Genomic DNA, 17,009 nt, shown 5'->3' with positions numbered 1-17,009 from the left:
TCCTATCCCCAAATGCTTGAGTATTGTGTTATCGTTTTCTTCTGTTTGCTAGTTGTTTTGTTTGGGAAAATTGTATTTATTATAATGTTTTGGTTCTTATTTTCTTTTTTAGTCTTATTGTAGCTTTGTACAGGTGAAGATTACTTACCTATATGCATTTTGTAGGTAAAGTTAGTAGTTTGGGACAGTTTACAAGGTTCTTAAAGAAATTCAAGATTGTCATCTGTCAGTATAGCAAAGTGCCTTTTCTTTAATGGATGGCTTTTTGGAGTAAGGCATAGTGGGGAAGTGTTTTATTAAATTTTTTTTTAGTTCTCTTTATCCTGCAGGATCATAAATTTCCCCTCTTGCTTCTCTTTCTTCACCATTCGTCTTCGAAGGAGACATCTTTGTTTTATCCTCTTCTTCCTCAGAAGTATTGCCTTTCTAGGACTGCCGTTTGGAGGCCCGTGCACTTTTAATTCTTTTCTCAGTAGTCAGTATTCTAATCTTCCAGGATTCTTCTCACTATTTTTGTCCTCGAGGTAGACTGTCTGTGTCTCGAAGTGATTTTTCTTTGTTTCCTTTTTTCTCTTCCATGAGCTTCTGCTATACTCCCCCTCCCCACCCCTACCACTCTCTCTAGCAGTTTTGAGAGGGTGCTCACAAGACAGTGCTGCTGGATATAGGTGTTTTTTTTTCTACTTATAGGAATTTGAAGTGTGTGGTTTTTCTCTTCTAATTACACTGTAGGCCTGGGATCTGTGTAGTTTTACTTGTTTTTCTTGTCGATCTGTTTGCTTTTTTAGGGGATGTGAGGATTTGGGAAGAACTAATTCCTGACCTTTTTTATTTAGCATTTGGTTTAACTTAATGTACACTTTAAAAAAAAAATTTACTTATTTATTTGGCTGCATTGGGTCTTAGTTGTGGCACACAGGGTCTTCGTTGCGGCATGCGGACTCTTTCACTGAGACACGTGGGCCCTCTAGTTCTGGTGCGCAGGCTCCAGGGTGTGTGGGATCAGTAGTTACGGCACGTGGGCTCTCTAGTAGTGGTGCGCGGGCTCTAGAGGGTGTGCGCTCAGTAGTTGTGGCGCAAGGGCCTAGTTGCCCCTTGGCATGTGGGGTATTAGTTCCCTGACCAGGGATCAAACCCATGTCCCCTGCACTGGAAGGTGGATTCTTAACCACTGGATGACTAGGGAAGTCCCTAATGGTACACTTTAAATAAATAAAACTAGGAACTAATTTACTCATATATGGAAGATCCTCCCACTTACATTTAATACTCAAGTAAGACAATATAGATCTATTTTTCTTAGTTTGTATGTGTGAATTTTAGTGATTTTTACATCTAGGCAGAAATGAAACACCAAAACACGAAGCTTTTTGCTTTTCTTCTGAAATACGAAAGTCCTTCAGGATATTCAGAAAATAAACCTTGATAGTGTTCTTTATTGTTTGGAGAATGGTTATTTTGCATTATGATTGAATTTAGTCAAACATCCAATCAGTTGACTTTAGTCATTTCTCATCATAGATCTTTTATGTCTTTGCTAATTCTGCCTTCTGTTGGAAGCAATGCTGTCATTGAAATAATATGAAAATTTTCATATTCCTTTAATATGATTTCTTTAGAAAAGTTGTTTCTTTTCATTTATAGGAATGATATCTGTGGGGTAAGAACACTGACACTAATCTTAAAAACTTGATCGTCTTATACTGTTGCTGAAATCTTTTAAATAATCATAATAGTTCACATTTATTGAGGTATGAATATTTATCAAGGATAATGCTCTGTAAGAGTTTGATTAGCCTCTCAGTTTTTTAAATGAGAAGGTTGAGGCTAGGGTGATAAAGAAAATTGCCCACTAATGGCAGAGCTGGATTTGAACCTAGGTCTGTCTGGTGCCAAAGCCCATGATCTATTATGTGTTTGACACCTTCCGCTTTGGGCCCTGAAATTCGTCATTCTTTTACCATTTGTATGCAACATGATGATGTATATTTGCCTAGTGTTTTATTTTTTTTAAAGTGCTTTCTAAAATTTATCATTTAATCTTCTGCCATCTTATACAGAATCTTAAGTCACATCTATATGATAATTGTTGATTTGATTTAATTATTTTTAGAAGCCATATAAAGGGAAAAAATACTGAGTCATTAAAAAAGTGAATAATTTAGAAAACTATCATATAGAGTGATGGGAAAGAGAAAGAGCTTATTAAAATTGTACAAAACATTAAAAAGTAAACAACATTTTCCTATGAATTACAGGAGATGTTATTTTCTGTAAATAAAATGTGTTAAAAAAGAATAATCAATAATTAAAAACAACAAAAACTCATTAAGAAAGTCAGGTATGCTGACTTGGCTAGTCTCTACACAACATCTTAATAGTCTTGGAAAGCTTAACCTAGCAATTGATAAGAGAGAAGTCTAGAGGCAGACCCAAAGTTAATACACAGATACATTAAATACTTACTGTTAGCTCTTTTGTGAATTTCTTCCCTTCAGTACTGAAAAGTACTCTCTCATTTGACCAACGCACAATTTAAATGCTGGGAAGTATGGTGACTTTTTTCCTATTGTTATCTATATCTTTCTGCTAATTGTGCCTTATCTAAGTACAGAAGTGATGTGAAGATCTGGAGTAAGCAGGAATATAATCTTAATGGCAAGTTATTAGTCTGTTTTTTTGCAGGATGAGCTGATCTCAGGATTTAGTATACCCAGTAGAATGAAAGTTTGTGAGAAGTGTGTGATGTTTATATGTCTAGTATTGGGTTACAGGCTTCAATTTAAAACACCCCATTAAGAAAGTTGGCAAAAATTTTGCTTGGTTAGAAGAGGCTATAAACATTTACACCTTATCTTCATTGTGTTTTTTAAAAAAATGTTTGTTTATTTTATTTTATTGTTAAAAAATTAATTAATTAATTAACAATTTTTGGCTGCATTGGGTCTTTGTTGCTGTGCGCGGGCTTTCTCTAGTTGCGGCGAGCGGGGGCTACTGTTCGTTGTGGTGCACAGACTTCTCATTGTGGTGGCTTCCCTTTGTTGAGGAGCGTGGGCTCTAGGGCATGTGGGCTTCAGTAGTTGGGGTGCTTGGGCTTCAGTAGTTGTGGCTCGCGGGCTCTAGAGCTCAAGCTCAGTAGCTGTGGCGCACGGGCTTAGTTGCTCCACGGCATGTGAGATCTTCCCGGACCAAGGATCAAACCCGTGTCCCCTGCATTGGCAGGCGGATTCTTAACCAGTGCGCCACTAGGGAAGCCCTTCATTGTGTTTTAACGAGAGTAGATTGATGGATTCCTTTTTGTGAATTTCTCCTTCGGCAGTGGTAACCAGTGTTGTTCCCAGATGTAGTTCTTGGTTCCCCTTCCTATTATTTGACAGTCCTCACGCCTTATGATCTCAGTGGCAGGTGTTACAAAAAGCATTTGATTTACACTTAATCTTTTTTTGTTAGAAATAGTTATTTTTTAATCAAAGCTACTATGAGGTACATTATAATGCATTTCTTATGCAATAATCAGCCATATTTCCTGTTTTTATTTTAATGTATTCTAAGAAGGCACTGGGTGCTAGTTTCTTTTATAATTCTTTCTCCACAGGCTGCTTTGTACCGCCTCAGTGGAGACTGGAATCCCTTACACATTGATCCTGACTTTGCTAACTTAGCAGGTGAGTTGCTAATAATGTGAGCCAATGAAAATATTAGCTCAGTTATCTAAATAATACTTAAAGCCGTCGCTACTTATGACTGGAAGTTTGAGTAACATTTTAAAAATAGCCCTCTCCTAATATGTTTATGCAAAAGACATGGAAAGGTGGGAAGTAGTGTTCAGAAAATGGTGTACGTGAAATTCAGATTATGGTGGAAGGTAGCTCCTGCTAGTGCAAGGTCTAGGATGGGACCATGGGGATGGGTGTCTGAGTTATCATGAAGGTCAAGGCCATTGGAGGGGAGAGCAAAGAACTGAAAGGTTGAAGAAGGATCATCTACATACATGGATATTGAAATCACTGTGGATGATTTCGTGGTTACAACCAAAGCGAAACAAAATAATTATTTGTGTCCCCAGATCTCTGACATTCCTTCCTTTTTTTTTTCTTTTTTTGTTTATTTCATAATTTTTTTCCCAGGAAGTATTATTTATAAAATATTTTCCATGTTTCTTAACACATTATTGACTGGAGATGTATTAACGCCATAGGCGTTAGTTTCTGCAAAAATCCCCCTGGTCAATAATGTGTTAAGATAGGTGGTATGAGTCAGGCTAATGCAGTTTAAAAATGTATTTTTGAAGTCCTGAATGAACTGTTCTTGGTTTTTAAACATGAAATGTGCCTTTATCTAACTAAATTCTCTCTCTCATTTTTAGGTTTTGACAAGCCCATATTACATGGATTATGTACATTTGGATTTTCTGCCAGGCATGTTTTACAGCAGTTTGCAGATAATGATGTGTCAAGATTCAAAGCAATTAAGGTATGTGTAAATTATTAATAATTTAACTACTTGTTCCTTTTTAGTTTTAGAGGAGTCTTAGTGACTTCACTTAAAAATAGGTACTATACCGAAGTTCTTATTTTTATTATTTCATTGACTTGGCAATCCGCAAGTTCTCTTTTTGTAGCTCTAAATGCCTCTATTACACTTGCATCATGAAGGATATTATATACAGTTATACTTTTAACAGATTGATTTGATTGTTTTGTAAATTAATTAGGAGCATACATATATCAGCATATATGCCTTAACAAACTCAAGATTTACCTTTAAAAATTTATTTATTCATGTTTTACAGTTTTATAATTTGCCTTAATTTAATTGAAAATGTTAAGTGGCTGCATTTGAACTCTAATAAACATGCACCTATATCAGTATGTTGGTTGCATATTGATTTTAGTTTTGCACTTTTTTTTTTGTGGTCACTGTAAATTTCTTTATTTTTTGGCTGTATTGAGTCTTCCTTGCTGCGCGCAGGCTTTCTCTAGTTGTGGCGAGTGGGGGCTACTCTTCATTGTGGTGTGCGGGCTTCTCATTGCGGTGGCTTCTCTTGCTGCGGAGCACAGGCTCTAGGTGTGCGGGCTTCAGTAGTTATAGCACGCGGGCTCAGTAGTTGTGGCTCGTGGGCTCTAGAGCACAGGCTCAGTAGTTGTGGCACACGGGCTTAGTTGCTCCGCAGCATGTGGGATCTTCCTGGACCAGGGCTCGAACCCGTGTCCCCTGCATTGGCAGGCGGATTCTTAACCACTGCACCACCAGGGAAGCCCTAGTTTTGCACTTTTAAGTTAGCTTCAAGTTTTCATCCATTATAAATTGCAAAGAAAACTGACTCTGCACAGTTTTGCATAAATCGAAAGACATACACTTAAAACAAAACAAAACAAAACTTTAAGGCAGTGTCAAATAGCTCCAAAAGCTTTTATCAGTTTGTGCTCCATGCAGCAGTGGAAATTTATTTTCTGATGTCTTGCCTTTGATAACACTGATTATTCTCATTATTATAACTATTTTATAGTTATTATTATAATTATTTTAAAAACCAGCGAATAATATATACACAGAGCAAATAAAATAGTATAGAAAATTAGGAAATAAAAAATGTAATTATTCTGTCCTATACAACAACCCCAGGTCTTATTCCTCAGACTTAATTAGTGCTTTTTTTTAATTAATTAATTAAATTAATTAATTTATTTATGGCTGTGTTGGGTTTTCGTTTCTGTGCGAGGGCTTTCTCCAGTTACGGCAAGTGGGGGCCACTCTTCATCGCGGTGCGCGGGCCTCTCACTGTCGCGGCCTCTCCCGCTGCGGAGCACAGGCTCCAGACGCACAGGCTCAGCAGTTGTGGCTTACGGGCCCAGTTGCTCCACGGCATGTGGGATCCTCCCAGACCAGGGTTCGAACCCGTGTCCCCTGCATTGGCAGGCAGACTCTCAACCACTGCGCCACCAGGGAAGCCCCTAGTGCTACTTTTAACTGCTTCTCTTAAGTTGTTTTGGTGGTTACCTATATAACTCTACTTAATATGATTATTCTTCTGTGTTTTGATTTGTCAAGATTAAACTATTTATTGATTCTATATTTTGAAAGACAAAGAATTAACTTTTACTAACTATATCTCTACTAATTTTATCATACTACTATTTTTATGAATTTAAGTATAGTCCAGTCTCTGTTTCTTCCTTTTATGCTCTCCAACCTTCCCCCCAAATACCACCCCCCTGCAAAGTGGAAAAGTTTCATATTAAAACATTCTTAACCCTAAAACACATTTTTTTGAAAGGTTCGTTTTGCAAAACCAGTATATCCAGGACAAACTCTACAAACTGAGATGTGGAAGGAAGGAAATAGAATCCATTTCCAAACCAAGGTATGGATAATGTAGTTAGAGGTACATTGTTTCGTTAACCCTCTTCACTGTATCCTATAATTATGTTCCATCCTAGCATTCTTTTGGTTAATATTATGGATATGAGATAAAACTTAGAAAGTTTTTTTTAAAAAAGCAGTGGTAACTTTTAATTGAAAATAAGATGCCTCCGTACCTTGTTTTTTATTTTCTGTTTTTTTTTTTTTTTTTTTACAGTCCAGGTCTTTTATTTTCTTTACCCCCATCATGCCATGAATTCATAGGGAATGGGCTCCAGCAGTTCAGGCTTCTTTCCATTGGTTCTCACGAAGTGTGCTTCCCTGGGGGAGCAGGCTGGCGCTTCAGCTGAACCCAAGTACCTTTCTCTTTGGCTTCCTTCTTTTTCTGATCATTTTCCTTCACTCGTTTCAGGAAGCTATCTCAGCTCTTAGAGTGCGTAACATGCTCAATACGCACATTAATTCTCTTGGCAAGAATCTTGCCCTTAGCTTGTATGTTTACAATGATGCCAACAGCATGCTGGGTAACATTGTAGACTCTCCCAGTTTCGCCATGGCAACATTTGTGGGGCATTCCTTTTTGAACAGTGCCCGTTCCCTTGATATCTACAATATCACCTTTCTTGTAGATTTGCATGTATGTGGCCAAAGGAGCAGCTCCATGTTTTCTAAAAGGCCTAGAGAACATGTAGCGGGTGCCCCTCCTCTTTCTCTTTGTGTTGGTCATTTTGGCGAATTACTGGAAGATGGAGGTTCTGGCCGAAAAGAAGCTATTTTCTGTTTTTTATTCTCAGCTAAATTGGTGCCTGTCTACATAGCATTTCTGAAAACCCAACCAACCATATCTTTTTGGCTCAACCCATCATTCAAGTTGTTGTCAGAATATAATCTTCAGAAAATTAAAGGCATGACTCTCAGACAGATATAAAATGAAAATGTGACACAAATTAACATCTTATGTCACAGAGTCTGGGCTTAATTAATAGTAAGTAACAAGACAGAGTATATCTCCCTATAGAGTTAAGTAATTTTGGGGTGAGGCTGTTAGCAGTGCTCCAGTAAAATACTAAAAGGACATGCAATCAGCCTTTTATAAGTTTTTTACAGATTATTTTTGTTAATACAATTGACCAGGGTGACACTTTTTGGCCTGATCATTTGTACTACATTGATGGTTTGTGTCGAGCAGTTTAAATACCACCACCAACAATAATAACAGCTTAAAGTTGTCGAGTACCTATAAGCAGGCTATCCCATTATTTCTACTATGCGTAACAGCTCTACATTTAATTTAGGAAAATCTAGGTTCAGGTCTCCTAAATAACTTGCTCGTGGTCACGTAGAAAGTGGTGGAGCTGGGATAGACACCCAGGCCTGCCTGGCTCAAGGCTTCCTTCCTAGGCCCTAACTTTTTTTTTTTTTTTTTTTTACTGTATCATGATTTCTTTCTTTTTTTTTTTTTTTAACATCTTTATTGGAGTATAATTGCTTTTGATTGTTGTGTTAGTTGCTGCTGTATAACAAAGTGAATCAGCTATACGTATACATATATCCCCATATCCCCTCCCTCTTGTGTCTCCCTCCCACCCTCCCTATCCCAGCCTTCTAGGTGGTCACAAAGCACCGAGCTGATCTCCCTGTGCTATGTGGCTGCTTCCCACTAGCTATCTATTTTATATTTGGTAGTGTATATATGTCCATGCCACTCTCTAACTTCGTCCCAGCCTACCCTTCCCCCTCCCCATGTCCTCAAGTCCATTCTCTACATCTGCATCTTTATTCCTCTCCTGCCGCTAGATTCTTCAGAACCAATTTTTTTTTCTTTTTAGATTCCATATAAATGTGTTAGCATACGGTATTTGTTTTTCTCTTTCTGACTTACTTCACTCTGTATGACAGACTCTAGGTCCATCCACCTCAGTAAAAATAACTCAATTTCGTTTCTTTTTATGGCTGAGTAATATTCCATTATATATATGTGCCACATCTTCTTTATCCATTCATCTGTCGAAGGGCACTTAGGTTGCTTCCATGTCCTGGCTATTGTAAACAGTGCTGCAATAAACATTGTGCTACATTTGTCTTTCTGAATTATGGTTTTCTCAGGGTATATGCCCAGTAGTGGGATTGCTGGGTCATATGGTAGTTGCATTTTTAGTTTCTTTTTTTTTTTTTTTTTTCCACACACACACACTGTATTTTATTTTTACAAGAGATAAATAGACTGACACCAAGCATTGTACATGGATGACCACAACAAAAGCAACAATGATTGCAATTACCAAACATGAAACACACTCATACTATGTCATAATATTGACATTCAGTCCAGTAATCCTCCACTGTAACAGCTCCTTTACTTTGCAGTGAAAATTGATTTGTATATTCTTTGCCTCTGAGTCCTTGTGGGATTTTTTTTTTAATTCAGACAGATAGTCACAAAAATTATACTCATCCTCATCAGTTCACTCAGTCCCATGTAATTAATTTCTTTTTTATCTTGATCTTTTCTTAGCACTTTTATGAGTTCATCAGTTTTTCATTAGAGTTCTGAAAATGCTTATTCATTCAGTTCAGCAGTACAGTCAGTTACCAGAAACCTGTAGTTGTCAGAGTCTTTTCCATGAATTTCTTGAAGATGAAACCCTTTTATAGGAACATATTTGCAAAATCATCAGAGTACACCCAGAACTGTCTGTAAATGACAAAAGACTTAAAAATGACCATGGTTAAAGATTTGATGAAAGTTCATAATAATGCAGTTGACAAGAAAATTAGTTATTTCTGAGATATACATTTTAAAGTAATAACTAGGATTATTACTTATAACATTATACCAGAACATATAAGATTTTTAGAAGTTTCCTGTAATGTCTGAAACATTTATATTAACATATTTCCATACATATTTCCATACAAATACAAATATAAGATTTTTAGAAATTTCATGTAATGTCTGAAACATTTATATTAACATATTTCCATACAAATAACCCAATGAAAGTTTAGTATTAGTTGTTTTGTTTGTTTTTTTATACTGCAGGTTCTTATTAGGCATCAGTTTTATACACATCAGTGTATACATGTCAATCCCAATCGCCCAATTCAGCACACCACCATTCCCACCCCACCGCAGTTTTCCCCCCTTGGTGTCCATATGTCTGTTCTTTATATGTTATAGACTTACTTCTTTGTTGGCTATGTAGTTTGTAAATATTTTCTCCCAGTCTCTAGCTTGACTTCTTATACTCTTAAAAGAATCTTTCACGTAGCAAATGATTTTAGTTTTGATAATGTCTAGTTTACCTATTTTTCCTTTTATGGTTCATCTCTTTCCTGGTTTATTGCAATAGGCCCACTGTTCTCTCTGATTCTGACCTTGCCTCCCAAAAGTCTGTTCTTAACAAAGCAATTAGAGTGATCTTTTAACATGTAATTTCTCATTTAAAACTCTCCAAGCTTCCCATGTCACTCAGAGTAAAAGCCAAAGTTTGAGCAGTAGCCTCTAAAACCCTATATAATTTGGTTCCTCATTATCCCTCTGACTTCCCCTCTTACCACTCTCTCCCTCCCTCAGCCACACTGGCTTTCTTCCTGGTATTCAAACAGGCCAGGCAACCCCTGACCCAGACTCCAGTCTCTTTTTGCCTGAAAAATGTAACCTTGGCTCTAAGCTCCCTTATTGCCCTCAGGTACTACTGAGATGAGGCCCTTTTAGTGAAGCCTTCCATGATCTCCCATTCAGCATAGAAATTGCCCTATTTCCTATAGTCCCATATCCAGTTGCTTGTTTTCTTTTTCATCATGGTACTTGCAAATATCTAACCTACTAGGTATTTTACTTATTTAAAAAAAATGGTCTATCTTCTCCTCTAGAATTAAGCTCCTTGAGAGAAACTCTTTGCATCTTTTTTGTTCTTAAATGTTCAAGTACAGAATCTAGAGAGCCTGGCACATAGTAGGGGCTAAATAACGGTTTCTATAATGAAGAATGGACAGAGAAATGAAGGAATGACAAAAGTATGTCCCAACCTAGCTGGGGCTTGCTGTGATGAACCCATTGGCTCTAGGTTGGAGAACCTGAGCTGGTACGTTTGGAATCATCTTTCCTTTTCTGAGGAGAGGTTCATTTCTTTCAGAAATTCAGGGTCTAAGAAAGATGCCTTAAGAATCATCCTCCTTGGAATGACGGCATTAGAACTTCTAATGAAAGTTCAGCTCCTAAGGAAGTGGTGATTATCACCGGTTGTTAACACTCTTTGTTGAATGGTTGGTGAGGAGCATTGTGGTTCCTCATCATTATGGATGGAGGGACCAAGGTGACAGTACCTGAGCTCACTGATCAATCTTAACTTCATTAAAAACCGGACAACTTTTTGTACTTACTGTTGCAAAGCAATAGGAAGGTACACAGCATCACTTATAAAATAATCTTGTAGTAACATGAAATCGAATCTAAATCTAATTAATTCTCTAGCTATAACTACCTGTTTATAAGGAAATCGAGGTAATAGGGAACATCTTAAATGACATCACAGGAATACAATCAACAGACTCCTGTGGAAAATTCTACAGGATAAATTACTTAGTTTCTTCAATAAATCGGTGCCAAATCAAAGGGAGGGAGAACTGTTGTAGACTAAAAGACACATGGACATATTGCAAGGCGTGGACCTTCTTTAGATCTTGATTTCAATAGATCATGTATAAAAAAGACATTTAAACACATTTGGAGGCAATTGAGTATGGCTTAGTTATTGTGGTAAAAGAAATGATGATTAAATTTGTTGGGCGAGAGAATGATGTTATGTTAGAAACAAGTTTTTATCTGTTGGAGGTAAATACTGTGGCATGTAAGGAGAAATGACATAATGTCTGAGATTTACAATAAAAAACAGCACTTCCCCCACCCTCCCCAAACTCCTAAACCAAAATAAATACACAAAGAAATGAAAGTGTGCAAGTGAGTGAGTGTGTTTGTGTGTGTGTGTGTGTGTAGCAGAAGAAGAATGGCAGACTTTTGATAATTGTTGAAACTGGGTGATGGGTAAATGGTGCTGCATTCCTTTTATATCATTCTCTTTACTTTGTGTATGTTTGAAAATTTCTACCACAAAAAAATTAAGAAAAAAAATCCTCCTTGTCCCTTCTTTTCTAGAGATTTTCCAAGAAGCAGGAAGATTGAATCTCATCAGCAAACCCTCACAAGGCTGAAGTTGTCCTCTCTTCACTCTCTCGGTGCCTGAAACTTTAAGTCATTCTGCAGTGCCTTTTCAAATTGGGACCCGCCTCAGTCCATGTGGTATTTCTAATGAAAGCAGTGACTTCTGGGAGGCTACCTCATCCCGTGCACCAATCTTCCCACTGGATCATCCTGGCCACTACCTCAAAATGAGGTGTCTCTAATTCTAGAGTGGAATCAGGAGGATCCAGATGCATTGCCACTTATAACTGGTATAAATTACAGCCCACAAGCAGAGGTGTGCAAGAAATAGTACGAAAATTTTTTTATAACTCCATGTAATTTGTATTTGAAGCCTTGATCCTGCTGGTGTCCTGTTTGGATTTCCGCCATCCCTATTTGGAAGTCATACAGGGCCAAGGTTTTGAGGGAGTGGGTGGAAGCATGATCATTGTGGACTGGAGCCCACAGTTGTAAGTGTAGATGCCCATCAGCTCGGGGGCCGTGCCTCCTTTAGGTTTGGTGGCTCCTGTGCCATGCGTGGGACAGGTTGCCATGATTCTGCTTGTATGCACACTACAGCCATCTCCTTTTGGAATTTTTGCTCCATTTACCCCTCCAGCCACACTTGAGAGGCCTTTTCTCCTCCAGGATTTACAGACATCTCTCTCTGACTTAATTAGCACATTTCAACACTCCAGTAGGGAAACAAGACAGTACCTAATTTCAAAAACCTGCTTCTGTTATGTTTCTGCTCAAGTATCCTCTCTTTTCCATGGAGTTTGCGATTTTAGAAATAAAAGCCAAGATGATCAGCATGTTATTTCTGCTATGCCCTGCCGGGCTCTTCCACTGGCCAGTGAACATGGGTCTGCTACCCACTTGAATGCAGAAGGGAAAGGGTGAAATAAAGGAAGAAAAGGAAAAAAATGAACAGGAACAGATTAACATCTCAAAGTATCCTGCCACATTTGAAAGATGTGAGAGTTGAATTCATGGGAAAGGTTCTGCTGGGAAAAAGGAGTTGTTCTTGAAAATGGGGTCTGTGCTGTTGCAGAGACTGTTGAACCTAGGTCCACAGAATGCTCTGATGTCATCACTGAGGTTAGAGAATTCTGCTGTAGGCCTGGCAACCTTTGAAACTTAACAGCCCTGGTGAGCACTAGGCAGTACTGCTTGTTCACTAAGTGGTCCAAGTTGTTCAGCCATTTAGGAGACTTGACTATTTTTATTTGTATTGAATCATTTCAACGGATTTCCCAAAAGCCAAGAAGGGCCAACCTGTAGGGAAGAGGAGGAGTTGGACGTGAGGCATCTTCTAAGGGAATCTTCCAGTTGGTACGATGAGACGGCGACAAAAGAGGAAACATCTGGAAAGTGAAGAGTCCCAGGAAACTGCCGAGAAGGGAGGAGGTATGTGGGGGGCAACTTGTGGGGGGAACATGGGTTTCTGCCAAACTGAGCCTTCGCTAGGAAGGGGGGTACTGAGAACGTGTCACCTGTGAAGCAGGGTGCGAGAGACCTTGTCTCACTGATGCTGCCGTATCCACGCAGAGGGTCCCTGTGGTGTGAGACGGCACAGAACGGCCAGGTGCCCCTGGGAGATGGGAGGTCAGCTCCGCTGGTCTGAGGACCCTCTCCTGGGGCTGCCGGGCCTGGAGCTTTGTCGGACTCACAGCAGGCTGCATCCTGCTTGCACAGACCTAGAGGTGCAGCTTTTCTCAGTCCCCGAGTTCTCTCTTATTCTCTTTGATCTTCCCCTGGGGTCACGAGGTGGGGGGTGTGAAGGATGCAAGGATGCTGAGAGAGACCCATGAGCTGCTTGGCCCCTTTTGCCAAAGTGGAAAGAGAAGCCCCATGAGTTGAAGGCCTTGTTGAAAAGTATCTTGAGAAGTGGAATGCAGTTCGAAAGGAGATTGTTTGTCTAGGGATGGTGTCATTGAAAGCAAGGAGGTTTTATTCCTTCGACAGGAAGAATTTCTCAAAGGAGATCAAGGGAAGGGAAGGGCTTTCCAGAGACTGAGCCCGCATGGGCGGGGGTGAGAGATGTCCTCAGGGTCCTGCGGGGAGCTCTGAGAGCCACGGGCCACCTGGTGCCTGCGTGCCTTAAACGTAGGCGAGTAGCTTGCCCTGGGAGAGGGGTGGTCACGTGAGGAAGTGGGGCAGAGTGGAGCCTACCCCAGACTTCCAGCTGGAGGCCTCTGCCCCAGATTAGAGCCCAGTAGCTCCTACCAGGCCTAGGGTCCTGGAGACTAGGATGGGCCCTGGGAGTGGAGGTCTAGACAGCAGGCAGATTTTCAGGCAGTGGCTGGGACAGGCTGGGGAAGGCAATGACTGCCCCTGTCTCACCATTCAGAATATTTTTCTCTATGTTCCAGTGTGTGTGTGTGTGAGTGTGAGTGTGTGTGTGTGTGTGTGTGGTAGTGGAGAGAAGAGCGGGATGAATGGGGGTAGAGTGCTCATCAGATATAAAGTCTGCATGGTAAAGTTCTTGTCACCCTGCCTGGACCTGGGTGACACTCGGTGTATGTAAGAGTGTGTACAGAATTCTTGTTAGGGGTGTTTTATGAGGCAGTAACTCATACACCCATGTACACTCTGATACAGCAAATATATCACACACCCCACATATAACTTCCTTATTAAACCACACACAGCACATGTAGGTATATACACGCATCACTCCTGTACTACGTTCTCATACAACCCACCTGTGTCACAATCCTCTCCTCCAACACCAAACGCTGGAGATGAGATATGTATATAGACACACACACTATATATATATGACACACACACTATATATATATGTATCTCCTCAACTCTCGCAAACACAGCTAACTTCAGCTATCTCTAAATACCTCTGTAAGAACCAGTCACATGTCATACACACCACACTTCTAACACATTCTTTAGTGATGCCAGACCCGCTTTGTACAAACCACAGTAAAGCACAGTCTCACTAACCCATGTCAGGGTTGCCAGATAAAATATGGGCTGTCCAGTTAAATTTGAATTCCAGATAAACAACAAGTAATTTTTCAGTATGAGTATGTCCCAAATATTGTATGGGCCATACTTACACGAAAAATAAGTAAGACCAAATACTGCATGGGAATACTTACACTACAAAATTATTCTGGGTTTATCTGAAATTGAAATTTAACCGGGTGCCCTGTATTTTTGTTTGCTAAGTCTGGCAACCCTTATATACTTACCGCCAGCTGATGTGTTATATATTGATTGTATTGTTGTTTAGTGTTTGTCTTCCTCTACTAGAATGTGCAGCCTTACCAGAGACTAGAACAATGGAAGAGTGCCGGATACATAGGAGTAGCTGCTTACTGAACCTTGGTGAATGAATGAATGAACACACACCATAAATACAAGCCACACCGTGTGATGAGGAAAAGTTACATGTCCCAGAATTCCTGACTTGTGAACAGAAATCATGCACACAGAGGCCACAGATACAGATATACACATCTGCACTGTGCTCCCCACGCCAACCCCACACTTACCACAGACTTAAGTGATAGACATCACTCACTCTTCACACATACTCACAGTCACCACCTAGGCCCACATTACCCACAAGACACTGACAGAATAAGTATTGATTTTAATTAAATACTGGAGTATCCACTGGGAGCCACACTCTCAACTGTGTGTATTCACTGCACCTGACACATGTCAGACCGTCAGTAAATATTTGTGGACAGAGGATTGAGGAACCCACCCTGAGCCTTTCATTCCTCCCTCAGGAATCTCGAAGTCACAAGAGGATCCCCCTCAGCTTGGATCTCCTGTGGTGGCCCAAGGCTGCAGCCCAGGGGCAGGGGAGGTCCCCTCTGCCTCTGAATACTTCTGTGCTTCTTCTCCACGCAAGCTCATCCGTGGTGGTAAGGGCGCGGGGCTCCTCAGGTGAGGGGCTGCTTGGCTGGGAGGCAGGAGGCACACAGATCCCAGGGAGGCTGAGAGGAAACCCAGGGTCATCAGAGGCGCTGAGGGCTCTGTGGAGGAGCCTGAGCAGGATGGCTGAGCTGTACGAGGGCGTGGATCTCAGCTGAGTCTGGGGGCGTGTGAATCCTGGTACCACCATGGTGGGGAAGTTAAGGAGCAGGGGCCGGAAAGGTCTGGGCTTGAGGTGGAGGGCAGAGGGACCAGATTAAGCATCTTCAGAGGAAAATGTAGGGTTTGCCTTTGCCTTTGCTTCCTGAGAAGGACAGAGTTCTTCATCATAGACCTCCAGCCTGAGAGCAGGACCATCCAGCTGAGGTCCACCCAGCTCACACATACATCCGCTCTCCAGGCACAGCCATTCTCAGTGCACACGTAAACCCCAAGCACGTGATCCACAGTGCTCCTCTCCTACACCCCCATTCCACAAGTAATGCACCACCGATATTCCCAAACTCACACTCCTCGTAGTACACGCATCCTCCCACATCCCTCACATACCACAGCCCTCACCACCATACTCCACACCCCTGTATACAGACACCGCTCCAGTATCCCCCCACACGCAGATGAAAAGCCCACAGATGACACCAGATACACCACTCCATCCTACGGCCAACAGACACCAAGCTCATGACACAGCTACGTCATGCAAATGTCCCTCTCTCATCTACCACACCTGCTCCCTCAGCTTCCAGCATGGCCCGCGCATGTTATTATGTTTTTAATTTCCTTTCCCAGGAATCTGGAGATTACATCGAGACACTCCCCGGCCTAGAGCAGCCCTAGCCCGGGTTCAGGAACAAGGGGAGACCGCTCCCCCACCACAGTGTGTTGCCTTCTCATCCCCTTCATTCAGTAAGACCTCTCTGTATACAAACAAAGAGGAAAGAGGCATGAAAATATACTACATGCGGGTGAAAACGATCAAGGGTGTAGCTGTCTCCTGGGAGACAGAGAAACCCTTGGGGTTGCTAGAAAAGCGGCTGAGGATAGAAGAAGTGACCCTTCCTGAGGATGTGCGGGTAGGTTCTCCCCGCTCTGCTGTGTCCACCAGAAACCGCCTGTCTGACAGTGAGCCCACTGGGGCGGAGAAAGAGTGTGAGGAAAGGGCAGAGCCATACAGCCCATCAGGGTCAGCTGCAGTCCAGGAGAGACCCAGGGCCAAGACACCGGACTGGCTGGTGACCATGGAGGCCGGCTTCAGGTGCATGGCCTGCTGCCGGGTGTTCCCCACCTTGGAGATCCTCCGGCAGCACGTGCGGTACGGCGTCCAGGAGGGCTTCAGCTGCCATGTCTTTCATCTCACCATGGCCCAGATGATGGGCGATGTGGAATCCGAGAGCACCACCAAGGAGGAGGTGGAGGAGGAGGAGAGGAGGAGGAGAAGCAAGGAGCAAAGGAGAATGAGGAGGAGCAGCCCACGGGGGAAGACCTCAGCCCGAGGAGACCGTGGAGCCAATGTCCAGGCTGCGTGTTACATTCTCCAAAGGAGAGGAAGTGA

General features: G+C 41.3%; 1 protein-coding gene and 2 pseudogenes across 1 annotated transcript in view; 2 read left to right on the top strand and 1 right to left on the bottom strand.

Annotated features, from left to right (window-relative positions):
* Positions 1-6,379, top strand: part of LOC130707171 (peroxisomal multifunctional enzyme type 2-like) — a 49,661-nt gene extending 43,282 nt beyond the window's left edge. Inside the window, exons 16-18 of the mRNA XM_057540384.1 lie at positions 3,596-3,665; positions 4,367-4,473; positions 6,278-6,379. Of these exons, the coding sequence (XP_057396367.1) occupies positions 3,596-3,665; positions 4,367-4,473; positions 6,278-6,379 (279 nt within the window). The remainder of the gene's footprint in view (positions 1-3,595; positions 3,666-4,366; positions 4,474-6,277) is intronic.
* A 229-nt stretch (positions 6,380-6,608) lies between these two features.
* Positions 6,609-7,093, bottom strand: LOC130707100 (60S ribosomal protein L21-like; annotated as a pseudogene).
* A 4,983-nt stretch (positions 7,094-12,076) lies between these two features.
* Positions 12,077-17,009, top strand: LOC130707170 (protein FAM170A-like; annotated as a pseudogene).

The sequence above is a fragment of the Balaenoptera acutorostrata genome, chromosome 2 (assembly GCF_949987535.1).
Source record: "Balaenoptera acutorostrata chromosome 2, mBalAcu1.1, whole genome shotgun sequence".
Classification (NCBI taxonomy): Eukaryota; Metazoa; Chordata; class Mammalia; order Artiodactyla; family Balaenopteridae; genus Balaenoptera; species Balaenoptera acutorostrata.
Note: the sequence above shows the minus strand (reverse complement) of the source record. Positions and strands in the feature narration are given on the sequence as shown.